At 35.9% G+C, this 22812-nt stretch overlaps 1 protein-coding gene across 1 annotated transcript in view; it reads left to right on the forward strand.

Moving 5' to 3' along the window:
* TACR3 (tachykinin receptor 3) overlaps positions 1-21918 on the forward strand; it is a 78562-nt gene extending 56644 nt beyond the window's left edge. Inside the window, exons 4-5 of the mRNA XM_039223755.1 lie at positions 19224-19420; positions 21606-21918. Of these exons, the coding sequence (XP_039079686.1) occupies positions 19224-19420; positions 21606-21918 (510 nt within the window). The remainder of the gene's footprint in view (positions 1-19223; positions 19421-21605) is intronic.
* The last annotated feature ends 894 nt before the right edge of the window (positions 21919-22812 follow it).

Raw genomic sequence — 22812 nt, forward strand, 5'->3', positions numbered from 1 at the left:
TGAACTGCAGAACCTATTGACTCATCTTTTCCTTGATTAGGGATCACATTTTTTATATGTGCTTAATATGATACTTTTTGGTTGTATACTGGATATCGTGAGATAGGATGTTAGGGGACTCTGTATGCTAGTATCTTCATCTGAAACTGCTGTATTTTCTTCCAGAGGTCAGTTAAATTACTGGTGGATCATTCAAATTTGTAGAAGTTGGTTTTATACTTTGTTAGGGTAAATCTATTTTAGTTTTGCCCTTAGTTTTAGGGTTAATCTCTTAACTGTGGGCATAGTATTTACTTTTAAGACCTAGTTTTTCTGGAAAAACCCAAGATGTTTACTGAGACCATCTAATTTGGTGAGATTCAAACTCTAAAATTCTTTCTCCCCCATTAGAAGTGACTGCTAAAATCTCTCCACTCTTGCATCTTTTCAGCTACTGTTCACCTCCCAAGTTGCTCATAGCCTTGGTCCTGCACATGTGTCCTTAGGACAGCTAAGATCCTAGGAAAGGTTTGCAGATATATATATGTACATATGTATATAAAACCAAGATTATATATGTCTCACCCAGGTTTACCCTCTTTTTGATCACTCTTCAGTGCTATGAAACAGTTTTGCTGTTGTTACCATTGTTTATATATTTTTAAAAGAATTTATAATTGTTTTTGAGAAAAATGAATTATGTGCATACACACATATACACATATACATACATATACATATGTGTACATACATATACATATGTGTACATACATATACATATGTGTATACAAGCTGTCTATATACTGTATGCAATACAATATACCCTCTATATATACTTGTATATATTATATACATATTATATGTTAATGTTTCTTTTATTGGAAACAAATTTACAATATGTCGTGTCCTTTATCTTTGGTTGTATCTTTTGTGCTATGTAGTGACCCACAAATTTGGACTAATGTTTCATTTCATATTCTCCAATATCCCAGCTAGGGGTTTCCTCTAACACAAGTCATTAGTTTCTGACATTACTGATCTAATTGAATCCAAAAAAATTAATTTTCTAGATCACTTCCAATTTTCCTGACACATGATGAGCAAGACTTAAATTTTCTGTTTTAAAATATATTTCTGGAATCATTAGAGCAGAGAATATCACTTTTTCCCAGAAGTTATTCATGCATCTAAAGAAGTAGATACATAGGTTTATGTTCTTTTTTCTCAGATAAACTTCACAAACTAACTGAAAGTTTAAATATTAATAGAAAAAAAAACCCTGAGATGATATGCCTTGAATTGATTTTATGATTTACATATTATAGTTAACAACTAAATGGTCATTACAGTCAAAGTGTCTTTTAACTTTTTAAAAACTTTTATGGTATTTTTATTGTGCAATTAATAGTTTATTAAGTACATTTCACATTACTAATTTTCCAGTGATAAAGCTAAAACAAGTATCAACAAAAGAACATTTATTATTCTTTTTTTGAACATTTATTATTATTTTTCTTCCTGGTAATATAATAGTTTTTCATATAGGACAGGTTTTCAGGAGATACCTGTTATCCTATTCTTTTATAGAAATATGGTATATTGGAGAATTACAAAACCACTATAAGTATAAAATAATCAGGCTTGTTATTTTTTTTAAACTGTAATGGAAAAGATGGATTTGATGTCACTTCTCACTTTTTCACTCTCTCTCTCTTAATACCTTTGTCTCTGTCATTCACAATCACAACACACACATACACGCACAGATAACAGGGACTATGATGAAAAAAGAGCTGTTTTTTAAACTTCTATTGTCTGCACACTTTCTGTTATAAAATTTGACAAAATTTCTTGGCTCTAGAGTACTCAGTCTGCATTTTACCCGTTATCCCCCAGTCTGCTGCCATAGCGTTTCTTTGCCTTTAAAAAAGACATGTTCGTAGTCAATTTAGGTCAGGGTATCAATGATTTAAAATATACACATAAATTAGCCAGATTTGGGAATAAAATAAAAATGAATATCTCAGCATGCCCAGAGTATGCTCTGAGCCTGGCATCCACATTTCCATTTAATCTTCACAATCCCCTGCATAAAGAGTGTTCTTGTCTTGTCTTTACTAGTAACACTATTGATATGAAGAAAGATTAAGTGATTTTCTGAAGGTCATATAGCTGTTTATGAGCAAAGCCTAGATTTAAATCAAGTCTTACAGTCTAGTGCTCTTGACACTGTAGTACATTTCTGTGCAATGAAGACTTCAAGGTTTCCTTGTAACAATTCCAGGGAGTGTGTGCTTAAACATACACTACTGAGCAGCCATTTGATGAACGATTAAGATTTTTTTGGTCTCAACACTAAATAGAACCAACTTAATAAATCTTCAAAATATCAGGGAAAGAATTCCTTTCCGCAATTCCTTAAATAAATTCTGTGTCTTGTGTGTCTCCAAATTTGGAAATTATTCTTCCTAGGCCAAACAATGAATCATAATATATTAACATAAATATTAAAACTAATATCAAAAGAAAAACATTACTTTCTAGAAGACATCAATAGATAATTAACTCAAAGGAAAAGTGTAAAAGATAAAAGAACTGAACGCTTCCATAAATGAATAATTGAAAATATAGTATCTTACATTTATTATTGCTAAAAACCAAATTGTGTCCCCCCCCTCAAAAAATTTCACATTTTGAAGCTCTAACTCCTCATATGATTGGATTTAAAGATAGGGACCACAGGGAGATAATTAAGGTTACATGCAGTCATAAGGATGAAGCCCTGATTCAGTAAGATTAATGCCCTCAAAAGAAGAGACACCAGGGAGGTCACTCTCTCTTTGTGAACACATGAAGAAATCTTGTGGGCAAAGAGTAAGATAGAGGCTGTCTACAATCAGGAAGTGGGTTCTCACCAGAAACAGACTATATTGGCATCCTGATCTTGGACTTCTAGCTTCTAGAATTATGAGAAAATAAATGTCTGTGATTTAAGCCACTTACCCTGTAATATCTTATAGCAGCCTGAGCTAAGACAGTTATTACTTTATTATTAGCTATTCAAATAGTAGTTTTGACAGTTTTCCCCCATAGAATGCTTAAAAAGCATTATTTTAAATAATCTGTATCACAATCCTATGAGGTTAGTCTCATTTTACATATGAGGAAGCTGAGGTTTAGGGAGATTAAATAACTTGCACAAGATCACACAGATAATTTGCTAGTGATGCTGTGTGACTAGAATTCTTATCTCCTGGATCTTCATCCATTCTTCTATCTCAATACCCATGTTGTGAGAGTAAATAATAACACACTTTGCATATGTGAAGACTCATTAGCATCAGCACACTCTATGACTGTTAAAAAAATATGACAATGCCAAAGACCATTTTTGCACAGTGCAAAATTGTCCATATAATACTAATTAGTTTTGCAATCTAGAGAGAATCCAAAGAGAAACTTTATAACGTTCTCTCTGTAGGAAGATAAAGGTATATTTTATTCGGACTATCACAGCCTTGGACTATGTATAAGAATGCCAATTATTTCATTTTTGAAAAAATTCTAAAATATATGTTATACTTTATTTTATTTTTTATATTTTATATTATATATTAAATACTATTCCATTCACATATAGATTTATTTATTTAACTGAAAAAGAGTAACCATGTGCTGTGTGTATTATTGTTCTAAACTCTAGAGATACATGGATAAACAAAACTAGAATGTTCAAGACCCTCATGGGATTTGCATTCAAGCAGAGCAGAAAGACCCCTTAGATAAACAAAATAATATTTGCAGAAATAATTAATAAGTATGAAGCAATGCCATAATGCCATTAGCTACACTGATGAGGAAAGAGTTGGATAATCAGGGAAAAAACATATTCTTTCTTAGATCAAATATATTTTTATATGAAACTGCTTAGAAACTGGCTGCTTCTAGAAAAGCCAAAAATGTGGAAATCTGCAGTATATAATAGGGAGCTATGCAGTGTAATGGATATCATAGTTGTATTCTCCAAAGAAACAGAACCAACAAGAAATATATATATTTACATATATATTTACATACACACATATATATAATTAATTCATATATATGAATATGTTTAATATATATTATTCATTCATTCTTATATTCCTATATTCATTCATTGAGCCCCATTACATTAAGTATCAACTATAGATCAGTGACTCTGAAGTGCATATTATAAATCAATATTACTTCCGTAAGCTCTAAGTTTATATGATCAGTTACATACTTGATGTTCTCAGGTATTTTAAAAATATAAGATACACAACTGATCTCAGGTATTTCTCAGGTATTTTAAAAATATAAGATACACAACTGATCTCTGAGTCTCCATGTCTGACTTTTCCTACATTCAACCAAATATCAGTGCATGGCAACCTTCATTTATCCGATTCCTAAGCAGAGTCATTCTTAAAACGCTCCCTTGTTCTTTCTCCCTCACCTGATCCACTACTAAATCTTAATGGTTTTCCTCCCTAAAATATCTCCCATATCTGTACTTTTTTCTATGTCCATTGAAATAATTCTCCAAGATTCTATCATGGTCAACAGGTCTACCACAACAGTCTCTCTCGCTCACTTTGGCAGGTCTGCATTTGTTCACCCCAAACTCATTCTTTGCTCAGCAGCCACAATGATTTTTTAATGAGAAATAATTTGCATACAACATTATATTAGTTTCAAATGTACAGCATAATGATTTGGCATTTGTATGTATTACAAAATGTTCACTACATTGTGTTTATCATTTATCACCACACAGAGTTAAAAGTTATTTTCTAGTAAAAAAATTATTTTTTCCTGTAATTACTTTTAAAATATACTCCTTTAGTATCTTTTAGTATACAGTACAGTTAGTAACTACAGCCACCATGTTGTATGTGACAAATGGTGTTTTTAAATATATGGTGTTTTTTTAAATATAAATCAACTCAACTCCAAGCTGTAAATGTGGAGTCTGCTTGAGATTCTCTCTCTTTCTCTCTCTACCCTTCCCCCACTCATGCAAGCCCAGATGGACTCTCTCTCTCTCAAAATAAGTAAATAAGCATTAAAATGTAAATGAACTCACACAGTCTGCTTGCAATTTTTCAGTAGCTTCCCAATATTCTTACGAAAAAAATAAAGTAAATTGCAAAAAAAATAAATAAAAGAAATCACAAACCCTGAAAATAAGCTACAAGGTCCTACAGAACCTTGCTGTCACTTACTCTGCCAACCTTGCTCTGTACCACTTTGCCATCATACACCATATTCCAGTAACACTGGCTCTTAGTTGTTTGAACACATCAAGCTTTCTGCCACATCTTGGTCTTTACACACTATTATCAGAGCCTAAAATGATGTGCCTTTTATTCTTCTAACTGTAGATCCTCTGGGTTTCAGCTTAAATAGTGCCTCCTCAAGTAGATCTTCCATAATGTTCTACAAATCTAAACATGATTATTTTTTCGTTCCAAAAATTTTTTAATGTTTATTTATTTTTAAAGAAGAGAGTGAGTGGGGAGGGACAGAGAGGGAGACAGAATATGAAACAGGCTCCAGGCTCTGAGCTGTGAGCACAGAGCCCAACTCAGAGCTCAAATTCAGAAATGGCAAGTCCATTACCTGAGCTAAGGTAGGATGCTTAACTGACTGAGCCACCCAGGTGCCCCTGATTATTGTTTTTCTATAGAATTTATCATAATTTGTCATTTCATAGTGTTTTTATATTTACTATTTAATAAATATCTCATTAATAGGATGTAAATGCTGTGAAAATAGATAACTATTTTCTTTTTTAATTTAGCACTGTATCTCTAGAGTCTAGGACCTTGGTTTCTTTAGAAAAATGGCATTATTGTACAACAACTATAATCTGAGTGTACAATAAGTAAGCAAAAATAACTGACTTCTTTCTGAAGGTTATGCCATCACAGGGTTCAAATAGCTACTCTTTTCAAACATCTTGCTAAACACAAAAGTCGGGGGCAATAATAACATTTTTGAAGCAGAGCCAAACCTGTAATTACAAAGGACAAACCGGTGGTTGTCAGAGGGGAAGGGATGGGGAGATGTGTAACTAGGTGAAGGAAAGAGGGAGATACAGGCTTCCAGTTATGGAATGCAAAAGTCTTAGGAATAAAAGGCACAGCATAAGGGGGAAAGGAAAAAAAAAAAACTAGATTCTGCCTTCTTTGTTCAAAAACATATATTTTTGAAATCTTATTACATGCATAATAGGACAAAACACTGGTAAAACAAAGATAAATGATGCTTCTTGCAATTAAAGTGTTCATACAATGAGTGGGAAAATCAGATACCTTCAGTCAACAAGTAATTATACATTCAATGTCAAGTACTATGCCCAAAAGATAAGTAGAGAAGTTTATGTGGAAAGATATCAGAACAGGGCATTCTAGGCAAAGTGATAAGCATGTGCAAATCACATAGATTTATTTCAAGGTAACCACACATAAAGATAAAAACATTATTTATAAGCCATGCCTTCTTAGTTTGTCATATATTATAGAGAAAAATATTATTTTTCAGTGCTGATCTTATTTTCTACCAGATTTGGTATAGAATAGCATAATCTTAAACATTCTAGACTTATGCGGTTTCAAAAAGCAATTAAAGTATGTGCACCTTCAAGATAAAAAACCAACTGCAAAAGTATCTTAAAACACGGCTGGATCCACATTTCAGACAATATATTAATAACAGTGTGGTTTTAAAAAGACAAGTTATGTCAACATAGAGCAAGACATAAAATCTCTCAGTCTGGCAAATGATGTCAGCCTAGCCATTTTTCCTGGCCAGGCATGCCCCCAAGCTACCAGATCTCCCCCAGCAACTCCTGGCACAGAAAAGGAAATAACCCTATGCCATGTTGCCAGCAGGGTGGTGGCTGATTGCAGCTGTTTGTTCTTTTACACTCACTTCCCTGGAAAGGTAATTGAGGCAGAAATCCTCTTCACTCTCTCTCCGTCTGTGAATGTCAAAGGATCTTAAATCCTAACAGTAACTATTGATTTGGGACTAAAGAAGTCCTCTCGGTAGACCTGCTTTATGGCTACCAGGTATAAAGAGTATAGGATTGTTAAGAACTTATACTTTTCCATTTGTCTTTAAACATACTCTACATAAATGAAGTATATGGAAATAAGTATCACATGAGCACATAAAATAGTTAAAGTACTGAGTCCCTATTTCATAGTTTTAGTGCACATAAATCTACCCATATCCACATAGCATTAGACAAACCGAATTCCAATCTCCAGTTCCCAGCCCACTCCACCATTCCAACTTCTTTTCTCACTCTTTCATCTTCCAGCTTTAGGAAAATATCTCATTTCACATCAAGTTCAAGTGGGTAGATCCTTAGCAAACTACGGTTGTTTGACTACCCTTCACTTACGCATCCCCTGAGCATCAAAATGGAGAAAGAAGCAAGGGCTATTTTTCTAAAGGTCTAGAGAACCAGAATGTATGCAAAACGAGTCCTTAGCCAGTAAAGAATTAAGAGACCCAGGAGTCCTAGCTCTGAACCTGTCTTTGGGATCTTGAGAAAACATTCCACCTCCTTGGTTTTAAGTCTCTCATCCATAAAATAAATAAGCTATATGGTCAAAGGTTTATTATGAAGGTAAGATAAGTTCATACATTTCAAAGTTTTTTTAAATGAGTATAAAAAACACTAAGCCTGTTACTAAAAAAATGAACACAACTCCACTGAGTCATCCATCAGTGTTACCCACAAATGCATCTGCTGGCCTTGACTCTCTCAAGGACAATGCTGCTATCAGCACGATTTTCTTTTGTTGAGTCTCAAATTGAGTGTTAGAACTACCTGGCCAATGCATACCGTACAGCACTCATGCTGGGCATTGCATTCTGGAGCACACAGTCTGTATCCACAGAAACTGGCACAGGAAGGTAAAAAGGGAAAAGATAAGGGAATAGAAGTTTAAAAAGTAGGATGAAAAAGTCATTAAGTAGAGCACAGGATTAGTTTGAAAATACTGCGGTACCTTCTAGAGTTTATAAGGGAGAAATTTGAAATGCAGGGTCAGGAACAGGCTCTTTATTGCACTCCAGTTAAGATGTAATAACCCAGCCCCTCTCGTAGGTAAGAGCACAAGATACTGATCAAAGAATTTCGAATGCCATTCCCACCTTCTCATAATCCATTATGAATTAGTATTTTTATGTTTTGTCCATATGTTGTGAATAGTATGCTTTTATTACATTTTTGTAATGTAATCATCTCTGCCCCTCCCCTGCTTGCACTGCGTCTCTCTCCAAAATAAATATTAAAAAATAAAAAAAAAAAAACAACACTTCGTTAAAATTGCTCTTGATTATTTGGATACCCATGAAATTCTGGTAAAGAAATCTACTTCTACTGTTTTTGTAAACCATAGAAATTGTTTTCTGGCTATTTTCTATTTTAATTCTCTTCCTCTAACCTAACAAGCTACAATGGCCCTGCTTCTTCAGAGGTGAACATCTAAGTGTGATAACAAAGAAGTTTTGCCTCAATCCATTGGATTTTGAATTGCATAAAAACCAAGAAAAATCTATCATCTCATTCAGCAAGCAAGCTTTCTATGTGCTTGACTTTATTTCTGCTGCAAGGGAATTATCATGGAAAACAGTGCTCATAAGGAAGACCATATATAACCTAAGAGAGGCTCAATGATGTTAATGTAGATCCTAGTCTTTTTCTGATTTGCTAAAAGCAATTCTACAAGCAATACAACCCTCTCTAGAAATCTCTATTTTCTGGGACCCTGCATAGTATTTTGCCTTCTATTTTGCTGGTGTGAAGTCATATCACCTAGCGTCCTCAGCATTTCAAACACCGTTATTGTCTTTTCAGGCCGCCATAACAAAATACAATAGACTGGTGGCTTAAACAACAGAAATGCATTTTCTCACATTTCTGGAGACGACCAGTCTGAGTTGAAGGTGTCATCAAGGTTGGTTTCTTCTCAGGCTTCTCTGTTTGGTTTGCAGATCGCTGCTAACCTCTGCCTTCCCATGGTCTTCCCTCTGTGTGTTAGTGTTTTAGTCACTTCTTTCAAGAACACCTGTCATACTGATTTAGGCCTCAACCTAATGGCCTCATTTGACTTAATTAACTCTTTTAACACCTTATCTCCAAATATATTCACATGCTGTGGTACTGGGGATTAGGACTTCAACAGGAATTTTGAAAAGTAACATCAGCAAGATGACCAAATAAAGACATGTCTTGTCATATCCCTACTCAGTAACAATTTGGCATCTATCCACAGGCAAAAGTGCCTCTTTGGGAGTTTAAGGATCCAAATGGGCACTGTGAAGCTCTGGTGCAGTCCAAGAAAGAGGAGAGTCATTTTGAGAAGGCAGGCCTGCATCCAGGAGGCTGAAACAAGTCCCACCTATAGACCCAGAAACATCTCTATACCCTTGAGAACTTGGCTATAGCTCCCTTGGCTGTAAGTTAAGAGAAACAGTTTGCACCCACATTGCCCCTCCCTGAAAGGGACCCAGCCCAATGCCAATGGAGTCTTTCTCAGAGGTGATTCCTCCTGAGGGGGTAAATGAGAGCACCTGAGTGACTGAGTATCCACTGCCCCAGCTCTTCAAGGTGCTGCCAGAAAGGGCTATGTCTCTCTCCATCCAGGGAACTGGGTCACGAGCTGCAGAACTAAGAAGCTGGTGAGTGATTGGGAAAACAGCAATCAGGGAAAATGGAACCTATCAAAGGGACTTGGATTCTACTAAGCCATCACGGACTCCACCGGAGGCTTGTGGACACAAGCAGCTGGGAATACCTCTCCTACATGTCTCCCACTGACCGTTATCAAGTTAATTCATTCTGAGGCTCTGATGGAAAGCATGGTGACTGTAGCTAACTATAATGGGTTATATACTTGCAAGTTGCTAGTAAATCTTAAATGTACTTACCACACACAAAAATACAAAAACAGTTAATTATATGTGAGGAGAGGGACTTTATTGTGGTAATCATCTCTCAATACATCAAATCATCCCATTGTACACTTTAAACATACACATTATATATCAATTAAATCTCAATAAAGCTATAACTAACTAACCAACTAACTAACTAACTAAATAAGACATAAATTTTTTAAAAATGGGGGAACACAGTTTGGTCCATAAGAAGCCTCCATACATTTTTATCTCTAACCAGGATCCCCTAACATCAGTCTTTATTCTTCTTGCTTTAATATACTTCCTTTTCTAATTTCACCTCAACTTCCTTTTTATGGCTGCATCATTTTCTTTGGCTTTAGATCATCATAGGCTAAAATCTTACAATTTTACAATTGTAAAATTCTTACAATTTCAAAGTCTAAGTTTCCAGCGGAAAAAATGAAAACACACTAAAAATGAAGCATGACCAATAATATGTAAAGAAGTAGAATCCAAATTCAATACCACACACATGCACAGACACAGACAAAAATGTTTTCCATATTTGTACACATACACACATAGAGTTTTTTTCCATTTGTTTAGGCTTGACATAATTTCTTTTTTTTTTTTTTAAGTTTATTTATTTTTGAAAGAGAGAGTGCATGTATGTGGGTAAGGGGCAGAGAAAGGGAGAGAGAAATCCCAACAGATTCCATACTGTCACCATGGAGCCCATCATGGGGCTCAATCTCATGAAATGGGAGATCATGACCTGAGCAGAAATCAAGAGTCTGACATTCAACTGACTGAGCCACTCAGGTGTCCCTTGACATAATTTCTTTTATTAATTTTATTTTTAAATATAATTTATTGTCAAGGTAGCTAACAACTTGTATACAGTGTGCTCTTGGTTTCTGGAGCAGATCCCCATGATTCATCACATACATACAACACCCAGTGCTCATCCCAACAAGTGCCCTTCTCAATGCCCATCACCCATTTCCTCCCACCCCCATCAATGCTCAGTTTGTTCTCTGTATTTAAGAGTCTCTTATGAGTTTTCCACCCTCTCTGTTTGAAACTATTTTCTCCCATCCTTTCCCCCATGGTCATCTGTTAAGTTTGTAAAGTTCCATATATGAGGAAAACATATGGTATCTGTTTTTTTCTGCCTTATTTCAGTAAGCATAACACCCTCCAGTTCCATCCATATTGTTGCAAATCAAAGGACTTCATTCTTTCCCATTGCCAAGTATTATTTCATTGTATATATAAACCACATATTCTTTATCCATTCATCAGTTGATGGACATTTGGGCTTTTTCCATTATTTGGCTATTGTTGAAAGTGCTGCTATAAACATTGGGGTATAGGTGCCCTTATGAATCAGCACTCCTGTACACTTTGGATAAATTCCTAGTAGAGCTGTTACTGGGTTGTACAGTAATTCTATTTTTAATTTTTTGAGGAAACTCCACACTGTTTTCCAGAGTGGCTGTACCAGTTTACATTCCCACCAACAGTGTAGGAGGGTGCCTGTTTCTTCACATCCTCGCCAGCATCTAGAGTCCTCTGATTTGCTCATTTTAGCCAGTCTGACCTGTGTGAAGTGGTTATCTCAATGTGGTTTTGATTTGTATTTTTCTGATGATGAGTGACATTGGGCATTATTTCATGAGTTTGTTGGCCATCTGGATATCTTCTTTGGAAAAGTGTCTATTCATGTCTTCTGCCATTTCTTTTTTTTTTTTTTTTTTACAAATAGTTTATTGTCAAATTATTTTCCACATAACACTCAGTGCTCATCCCCAAAGTGCCCTCCTCCATGCCCATCCCCCCTCCCTCCCACATCCATCAGTCCTCAGTTTTTGTCAGCATTCAAGAGTCTCTCATGGTTTGCCTCTCTCCTTTTCCCCCACCATTTCCGCCCTTCTTCTCCCCCTTGTTCCTCCGTCAAGTTCCTCCTAATCCTCCTATACGTGCAAACATATGGTATTTGTCCTTCTCTGCCTGACTTATTTCGCTCAGCATAACACCCTCAAGGTCCATCCATGTTGCTACACATGGCCAGATTTCATTGTTTCTCATTGCCATGTAGTATTCCATCGTATAGATAAACCACATCTTCTTGATCCATTCATCTGTTGATGGACACTTAGGCTCTTTCCATGTTTTAGCTATTGTGGAGAGTGCTGCTATGAACAGTATGGTATTGGCACAAAAACAGACACATAGACCAATGGAACAGAATTGAGAACTCAGAAGTGGACCCAAAAGTATACAGCCAACTGATCTTTGACAAAGCAGGAAAGAATATCCAATGGAAAAAAGACAGCCTTTTTAACAGATGGTGTTGGGAGAATTGGACAGCAACATGCAGAAGAATGAAACTAGATCATTTTCTCACACCATGCACAAAAATCAATTCAAAATGTCTTCTGCCATTTCTTCACTGGATTATTTTTTTGGGTGGGAGAGGGTTGAGTTTGGTAAGGTCTTTATCGATTTTGGATACTAACCCGTTAACCAATATGTCATTTGCAAATATTTTCTCCCATTCTATTGGTTGCATTTTAGTTTTGTTGATTGTTTCATTTGCAGTGCAGAAACTTATCTTGATGAGGTCCCAGTAGTTTATTTTTGCTTTGTTTCCTTTGCCTTTGCAGATGTGATGAGTAAGAAATTGCTGTGGATGAGGTCAAAGAGATTGCTGCCTGTTTTTTCTCTAGGGTTTTGATAATTTCTTGTCTCACATCCAGGTCTTTCATCCATTTTGAGTTTAATTTTGTGTATATTGTAAGAAAGTGGTCCAGTTTCATTCTTCTGCATGTTCCTCTCCAGTTCTTCCAGCATCATTTACTAAAGAGACTGTCTTTATTCCATCGGATATTCTTTCCTGCTTTGTCAAAGATTAGTTGGCCATGCATTTGTGGGTTCATTTCTGGGCTCTCTATTCTGTTCCATTGATCTATGTGTCTTTTTTTGTGTGTGTGCCAATACCATACTGTCTTAATGAGTACAGCTTTGTAGTAGAAGCTAAAGTCCAGGATTGTGATGCCTCCTGCTTTGGTTTTCTTTTTCAACATTCTTTAGCTGTCTGGAGTCTTATGTAGTTCCATATAAATTTTAGGATTATTTGTTCTAGCTTTGAGAAGAATGCTGGTGCGATTTTGATTGGGATTGCACTCAATGTGTAGATTGCTTTGGGTAGTATTGACATTTTAACAATATTCATTCTTTCAATTCATGAGCATGGAATGTTTTTCCATTTTGTGTGTGTCTTCTTCAATTCCTTCATCAACATACAAATATTTTACATCTTTGGTTAGGTTTATTTCTAGGCATTTTATGGTTCTTGGTGCAATTGTAAATGGGATCAACTTCTTGATTCTTTTTCTGTTGCTTCATTATTGGAGTATAGAAATGTAACCAATTACTGTACATTGATTTTGTATCCTGAGACTTTACTGAATTTATGTATCAGTTCTACCAGCTTTTTGGTGGATTCTTTAGGGTTTTCCTTGTAGAGTATCATTTCCTCTGCAAAAAGTGGAAGTGTGACTTCTTATTTGCCAATTTGGATGACTTTTATTTCATTTTGTTGTCTGATTGCTGAGGCTAGGACTTCCAACACTATGTTAAACAACACGAGTGAGAGTGGAAGTCCCTGTTGTGTTCCTGACCTCAGGGGGGAAGTTCTCAGTTTTTTCCCATCGAGGATGATATTAGCTGTGGGATTTTCATATATGGCTTTTATTATGTTAAGTATTTTCCTTCTATCCCAACTATCTTGACGGTTTTTATTAAGAAAGGATGCTGTATTTTGTTAAATGCTTTTTCTGCATCTATTGACAGGATCATAGGGTTCTTATCCTTTCTTCTGTTAATGTGATGTATCACATTGATTGATTTGTGAATATTGAACCAGCCGTACAGTCCAGGAATGAATCACACTTGATCATAGTGAATAATTTTTTTCACTATAATAATATAATATACGGTTGAATTCAGTTTGTTAGTATTCTTGTTGAGACTTTTTGCATCCATGTTCATCAGGGAGAATAGCCTGTAATTCTCCTTTTTAGTGGGGTCTCTGTCTGGCTTGGGAATCAAGGTAATACTGGCTTCATAGATGAGTCCAGAAGCTTTCCATTTCTATTTTTTGGAACATCTGGAGAAGGATAGGTATTAACTCTTCTTTAAATGTCTGGTAGAATTCCCTTAGGAAGCCATCTGGCCCAGGGCTTTTATTTGTTGAGAGAATTTTTAAATTTAAAAAAAAAATTTATTTACACAAACACGAGAGGTGGAGAGGCAGCAGGAGAGGGAGACACAGAATCTGAAGCAAGCTCTAGGGTCTGAGCTGTCAGCACAGGGCCTGATGTGGGGCTTGAACCCATGAACCATGAGATCATCACCTGAGTGGAAGTTGGATGCTTGACCAACTGAGCCACCCAGGTGCCCCTATTTATTGGGAGATTTTTGATAATGGATTCAATTTCTTTGCTGGTTATGTGTCTATTCAAATTTTCTATTTCTTCCCATTTGAGTTTTGGTAGTGTGTGTGTGTCTAGGAATTGGTCCATTTCTTCCAGGTTGTACAGTTTGTTGGCATATAATTTTTCATAGTATTCTCTAATAACTGTTTGTATTTCTGGGATGTTGGTTGTGATCACTCCTCTTTCATTCAGGATTTTATCTGTTTGGGTTCTCTTCTTTTCTTTTTGAGAAATCTGGCTAGGGGTTAATCAATTTTGTTTATTTTTTTTAAAATCAGCTCTTAGATTCATTGATCTGTTCTATTTTTTTAAATTTTGCTTTGTTTTTCATTTTGGGGTTTTTATTTTTGGATTCTATATTGTTTATTTCTGCTCTAATCTTTATTATTTCTCTTCTTCTGCTGGATTTGAGATTTCTTTGCCATATGCAGTTAGATTTTGTATGTGGGATTTTTTTCTTGTTTCTTGAGATAGGCCTGGAATGCAATGTATTTTCCCCTTAGGATTATCTTTGCTGCATCCCAAAGGGTTTGGACTGTCATGTTTTCACTTTCATTTGCTTCCATATATTTTTTTAAATTTCTTCATTAATTGCCTTGTAGACCCATTCATTTTTTTTAGTAAGATGATCTTTAACCATCATGCATTTGGAGTATTTCCAAATTTTTTCTTGTGGTTGATTTCAAGTTTCATAGCATTGTGATCTGAAAATATACATGATATGATCTCAGTTCTTTCATTTTTATTGAGGGCTGTTTTGTGATCCAGTATGTGATCTGTCTTGGAGAATGCACTCAAGAATATGACTCTTAGATTTTTTTTTTATGGTAGTCAGTATTTTATTTCATTTCCTAGACTTACCTCTTTTTTCTTTTATGATCTAAACCTCAAAATCATCCATCCTACACTAATTTAATATGAAAGATAAGGACAGCTGCAGGCATTCCAGCCTAACCTGTACAGGATATAAAAATCAAAGTTATTTTTTCCCTTTGGTACCCTATGAAAAGGTGGCTAAAGCTTATTTTCACTAACCAAGACACGCATTTCAATCCTGTCTATGTTTGCTTGTCCACCTCTCTTCTTCCTCCTTCCAGGAAGTGTCTGTGCCAAAGCCAGTGGTGGGTAGCCTCGACTGTCCATGTTGCCACGGAAAACAGATCCCCTTGCCTCAGAGGCTAGGTCATATCTTGGATTCATGAAATACTCAACATCAATCAATCTTTTTATCAAGTCATAACAAAATTTGTTAGGACATGGTGAAAGATTTGAATCGTTGCTATCCCAGTCTCTTTATCTTGCCTAAAACTTTCAGCATTTTTAGAAAGTCTATCAACTAAATGCCTTTCCTGCCTAGTATTTATGTGCTAGTCCCATTGTCCAGCCATGAGACACAGGGGAACTGCTCACAGCATGTGCACATCTGTCATCACTCAAAGTTTGTGCCTCAAAGTGCTCTTTTCCTCACCAATTTAAAGAGTAGCATTGCAATTTCATGATTTGGGCACTTCACAAATAATGCAGTTACTCCCACTCAAGAGCCCACTTTTACATTTACATTATACCTGGGTCCTGAAAGTCGGATATTGGAAATAATTCCACAATGCTTTGTGAGCAGAGACTGAAGGTAACAGTCAAAATATATTTTATAGAAATAGATGAATGAAGTATATTATAGACGTGTTTCATTTTAAAGATCTTTTCTTTTAGAGTCTTTTAGATTTTTCCTAAACACTGTCAAATAAGTTTCAAAATGTTTTATAACAAAGTCCGTAAGGCTCTATCTATACGAATTAGAAGTTACCTGAAACTTCTCTTCCGGAAGCATTTTCATTTAATTCTCCACATACGCTTTAACTTTTCCTCATTATGGACTTCTTCCATGTGGTGGAAGTCACTTAAAAGACTCTGAAAGCCTTTGTAGGTCCTTAACTATTATTGGAAAACAATTTCATGCATAGGGCGTTTGTGGTCAGCCTGCAAAAAAACTAATGTTTTTGCATATTGCTCATACCATATTTAACATAGTAGCCTGTATCTTGTTCACATGGTTACTGATTTTTTTTTGCCTTTAACACTTATTCAGAATAAAATTTAATGCTTTCATGCACCCAAAATAATACTTTGGTATGAACAACATATTGTTCATATGCTCATACTCTTTTGAATTTGTTTGCCTAGAAATATAAAAAAAAAAAAACAGCAATAAAATATCACACTCAGTTTATATATACATGCCCATTTTAAACTTGGAGCATAAATGATAGCAGAAATCAATGACTGAATAAAATTATGGACATCTCATAACCAACTATATTCCCCTTAGTTTCTTTCTTTTTGGATTCGTTTTCATTCATTAATTTCAAAAAATTTTTGAGCTGATTATATGTGAGGTCCAGCCTATGAGTCTGAAATGCATAAGCAAACAAAGCAAGAAGAAAATTCTTGCTCTTTTATATTCTAGCGTGTGGAGACAAAAAGTAAAGAATAAACATAAAAAACTGAAAAGAAAGAGCAAGCTAAGGGGCTGGGTGCTGGAAAGGCAGACTGCAATTTTCACAAGGTTGATCAGAATAGGAGTCGCAAAGAGAGTGGAGAGTGACAGCTGTGCAGAGGCGTGAAGGAGATGAGGGTGTTACCCAGTGGGAATAATCAGGGGAAGAATGTTCTAGAGGGAGAAAGATCTGGGGCAGGAGCTTGCCTATCATGTTCAAGGAATAGTATAATGTTCATATATTCAAGATAAAAAGGCAATAGAACTCATTTCATTCTGTCTTATATTCCCTGAGCCTACAGTCACCAAGCACTGAATCATTCTTGCTTATAATAAACTAGTAAGTTCTCATAAATATTATTTCAATTTTATATACATTTTTATATTCACCACATTTCCATGCATTTTTTAATTTACATTTTTCCTTATATTGTAAGCTTCTTCAGGATAAGAAATTGGTCCTCTATTCATTATTTTTCTCTATGCTGTTTTTGAGAGCTACCAGACACTCAATAAATGTTAACTGTAAGCAGGGGGGAAAAAAACTTAGTTTTAAAACTCTAGCCTAGAGGCACCTGGGCGGCTCAGTTGGTTGACTGAGTTGGTGACTCTTGATTTTGGCTCAGGTCATGATCTCACATTTCAGGCTTTCAAGCCCTGCACCAGGTTCTGCACTGACAGTATGGAGCTTGCTTGGGATGCTCTGTCTCTCCTTCTGCCCTTCTCTCAAAATAAAAGAAATAAAAAATATATACTTTAAAAATTAAAAATTAAAGAAAACTCTAGCCTAGTTTCATGAATCACAGTGGTCAGATCTCTTGGTCTTTACCTCAGTTTCCTAAAGCACAATTGAAAACCAATTAATAAGTTATTAAATATGTGAAACATTGTATAAATGTAAATTCTAATAAAATATGAGTCTTACTTGTATTCCACAAATATGTGAATAAGAAATAGGAGATAAATGGAGAAATCTGAACATAGCTTTTCAGGGGGAAAATGCAGTTTAAAGAGCATTTTAGATGGTCCAGCCAGTGATGACATTCTGTGAACTATTGACCTGAATCTTCAGCTCTGATGACCGATGTTCATCAGCTCAATGCCAGTCACCTTGATGTTAAAGGGAAGCCCTAGGGAAAGCTTTGCCTTCCACAGTGATCCACTTCATGATTTGCCTTGTTCTAGAATCATATCTCTTGCCAACATTTCATCTGAATCCCTAACTTGCAGAGAAATGATAAGTCCAGGCCATAAATAGTGTGTTTCCATAGTTCTAAGAAGCCTCATAGGCCATTTATGTCAGGAGTTTCTCTGATTTGAGTTCTGATCTGACTATGGATAAACTCCTGTTAGTTTATTTAACATATATTATTCTAAACAGTTTACTATTTCCAAATTGCCGAAGGAAGTATGAACAAATTTAGTAGATAGATGGTTAATGAGAAATGTTATATGACATAATCATACTATAGTAGTATTCTTTCCTTTTCCACACAAAGCCAAGCTACTTTGAGTTTACCTTTCTTATAGTCACAGACAATGGACAGATTTTATTTCATTGAGGGACACATAAAACATCCTCCCATTCAGCCCACTATTGCGAAATCATTCATTTTTTCATTCATTCTATATCTAATTATACCTAATGTATAAACCAGCCTATTGCCCATTTACAAATTAAAAGTTAATGATATTTTCTCAGACTAATGTGACTATTCATCCTCACTATCCAGAGAAAACTTTCCCAATATCAGATTACAAGAGAAACCATATTAATATTCAGAAGGTTGCCTCGTGAGCATGGTACGAGAGCACGGAAAACCAAATAGTCTTCAGCTATAGTCAGGCTGTAGAAATTACTGAGGAACCAGCCCAGCCCTTACAGCCTAATATGCCACAGTGACTTAGCCGTCAGTTTGTCTAAGTATAATATCTCTGCTAGTTTACTGTGCAGGCTAACACAGCCATATCTTGCTCTTTTCTCCCCTAAGCTCTTTGGATTTTTGTAAACATTTATTTTCTTCAGGCCAGTTAAGATATATTTGTTTCTGTTTGAGTTAGTGCCACCCATCCACGTGGTCTAGGTAACGAAGGATTAGTGACATTAGCAGGCTTTCTTGAGACTTACCTTAGGTAGCCCTCCCTCTATCACCTCCCACTTTTCTAATATAAAGACTTGAGCATGCTACGTATTTAACTATAGTGGCAGAAATATATGATTTGCAGTAAGCTACTGTACCTAATATATGTAATGACTTTAGAATTTTCCAAAACTGACCTCTTTCCTTCTTTCCTTCCAGGTTGTAAAAATGATGATAATTGTCGTGGTGACATTTGCCATTTGCTGGCTGCCTTATCATATTTACTTCATCCTCACAGCAATCTACCAACAGCTGAATAGATGGAAATACATCCAACAGGTCTACCTGGCTAGCTTTTGGCTGGCAATGAGCTCAACCATGTACAACCCCATCATCTACTGCTGTTTGAATAAAAGGTAAAAACAAAATTACCAAATGGAAGTTTCTTTTCACTCCTGGCTTAGCTGAAAGCATATGTTGTTCCACCTTCAAATTAAAAATGCAAAAGGAAGGGACGCCTTGGTAGTTCAGTTGGTTAAGCATCCAACTTTGGCCCGGGTCATGATCTCCATGGTTGGTGGGTTCAAATCCCTTATCAGACTCTGTGCTGACAGCTCAGAGCCTGGAGCCTGCTTCAGATTCTGTGTCTCCCTCTCTCTCTGCCCCTTCCCCGTCTGCACTCTGTGTGTCTCTCTCTCAAAATTAAACATTAAAAAAAAATTTTTTTATGTAAACAGAAGGGAAAATTGAAAAGTTCACTGAGAGGAGTACAGAGCATGGTTTTTTTTCTAGATATCCTCCTACTTTATGAAATATCCCACCGTAGCACTTACATTCTCAAAACAATGTGCTTAGAAGTTCTAACTGGGATATTTTTATTTCTGCCTTGAAACCCTTCAGAATTTTGTCTGCACAGAAAAAAAATGCCCATTTCAAAGTAATGAAGATAATTCATAGAACTGTACAGATAATTTCTATAAGATGGAGAGATGATGGCATATGTGAATGGACTCTACTAACAAGGATGTTTTGTAAATAGACTTCAAAATAGGAGACGTTGCTGTGAGGGTTCTAGAAGCAACAGTCAGGGCAAGGAGAATTCTAATTCCTCCTTCCTATATGATGAGGTCAGTGAGTAAGAGGCGGGGGTGCAGCCTCTGGGGAAATGAGTTGTGAAGAAATGAAGGTGGTCAGGGTAAAGCTACTTTTAAGTTTTTTTTTTTTTTTTTTTTTTTTTTTACAAATAGTTTATTGTCAAATTAGTTTCCACATAACACTCAGTGCTCATCCCCACAATTAAGTTTTTTTTTTAAATAAGTTTATTTTGAGAGAGAGAGAGAATGTGTGAACAGGAGAGAGGCAGAGAGAGAGAGAAAGAGAGAATCCCAAGCAGGCTCTGCACTGGCAGCCTCAAACTCACAAAATTGTGAGATCATGACCTAAGCCCAAATGGAGAGTCAGTGGCTTAACCTACTGAGCCACCCAGGCACCCCAGGGAAAAGCTACTTTTAAAGTAAACTTTTTAAAAAGCAATATTTGACTGTAGTCAAATTTAAGACTGGAAAGAAAGGTAAAATGTGGTTTCCAGATAAAATCATCTCGGTTATATGGTCAGAACATGGAGGGGCAGGGTTAAATTTTGTAAGATTGATAATTCCCTTAATAAACCAATGTGTTTTGGGGCACCTGGGTGGCTCAGTCGGTTAAGCGTCCGACTTTGACTCAGGTTATGATATCACTGTTCATGAGTTCGAGCCCCATGTTGGGCTTTGTGCAGACAGCTCAGAGCCTGGAGCCTGTTTCAGATTGTGTGTCTCCTCTCTCTCTCTCTGTTCTTCCCATGCTTGTGTGCTCACTCTCTCAGAAATAAAGAAACATTTAAAAATTAAAAAAATAAATAAATCAATGTGTTTTAATCACAACTAGAAAGAGAACTTCATGTAATTAACTATGATCTAAATTCTAAGCTCTCTTTCCAGTTGGCCTTCACTACACTGTGCTTTAAGTTTGTTAATTACTTAATTCTTCTTTTCTTTCATTAACTGCATAACCCATATATCAATTCAAGCCACCCCACAAGCAATACATCTGTTTTTAATCAACTTCATTTAATGGTTTACAAAGCAAAGGGTTGTGTATTTTCATATATGATTAGAATAGAACCATCAACTTTGGTAATTAATTCTAACATTGAATGAGACTTTAATTTATAAATGTGTAATCACTTCTAAAAGAAACGATGTTGAAAATACATCATTTTTAAGTGCCTTAACTGGCAAGCCTAATACAAGCATGCTTATGCAGATGTATAAAATTATTGAACAAATGTACACTGTTTCTTTGGCATATGGATTACCTGATGCTGGACAACTTTTACTATTCAGTGACTTGCTTCTCACTGAGAGGAAGTTAAGACTCAATTCAGGAAGAAAACTTAAACGATTAGTACCAACACTGTGGCAAACACTTTAAGAGTTTGACTAGAAACTCAAATTCAAAAACTGACTTAATTGCCTTACATAGGGCTTTTGTGGCAATTGAAGGAAATTTCCACTTGAAAACATGGCTTTTGCTTTCTGTGGACTGCTTCTTTCTCTTCAGATTTCGAGCTGGCTTCAAGAGAGCGTTTCGTTGGTGTCCTTTCATTGAAGTTTCTAGCTATGATGAGCTAGAGCTCAAGACCACCAGGTTTCACCCGACTCGGCAAAGCAGCCTTTACACGGTGACCAGGATGGAGTCCATGACGGTGGTGTTAGAGCCCAGCGGCGCCGACAACACCAAATCCAGTCGGAAGAAGAGAGCGACCCCAAGAGACCCAAGCTTCAGTGGCTGCCCCCGCAGGAATTCCAAATCTGCCTCCACCACTTCAAGTTTCATAAATTCACCCTATACCTCCGTGGATGAATATTCGTAAATCCGTTTCCTGACGTGCAAGAGTAGTGTTAGGGTATCATGGTGCCGCATAAGTCCCCATTCTCCTGTTTAGCCGTCCTGTCTTACCTACTCTCTGGAAGCAGAGGGTAATTTTGGAGCAGCTATGCTCCAGTTGAGAAAGGTAGCATAGAGATGTAACAAAGACACTGTTAAGAGATTGACCCCCTCAAAAGTAAAATGGGCTCTCAGTTTATGCTTTGAAAATTCTAAACTATTACATGCAACAAACTAAACACAAATCTGAAAAATACTCCTAAAGTGTTCCATTTTTCTCATTTATAACATGTAACATAGGGGCGCCTGGGTGACTCAGTTGGCTAAACATGGGACTCTTGATTTTGCTCAGTTCATGATCTCACTGTTAGTGAGTTCAAGCCCCTAGTCAGGCTACACATGGAGAGTGAGAAGCCTGTTTAGGATTCTCTCTCTCTCCCTCTCTGCCCCTCCCCCACTTGCACTCATGATTTCTCTCTCTTTCTCTCTCTCAAAATAAATATATAAATTTTAAAAAATAAAAGAAATTTAAAAATTTCATTATGTATTTATTACACTAAAGTGACATATGATTTTTCCAAGAGATTAAAGAAGCTTTAAAAACACAATGTTGTGACTACAAACAAAATCTATATAAATGAAATATTTTCATCTATAGCTATAAAACAGAAAAAAGTTAAATGACTCATTTTTCTCATTACAAGGAAAGAAAACTAGCCTCAAAGAGTAGGAATTAATGAAAATCTTTGCTCAAATGAACTCATTTGGTAGAATGAAAAATTTTAAAGATTTAAGATTTTTCTCCATGAAATGTAACTGGAAAGGAAATCTAGTAAAATTATTATACAACAGACATATCATGTTTTTTTTTTTTTTGAGA

The sequence above is a fragment of the Hyaena hyaena genome, unplaced genomic scaffold (genome assembly GCF_003009895.1).
Source record: "Hyaena hyaena isolate Hyena2069 unplaced genomic scaffold, ASM300989v1 scaffold_1430, whole genome shotgun sequence".
Classification (NCBI taxonomy): domain Eukaryota; kingdom Metazoa; phylum Chordata; class Mammalia; order Carnivora; family Hyaenidae; genus Hyaena; species Hyaena hyaena.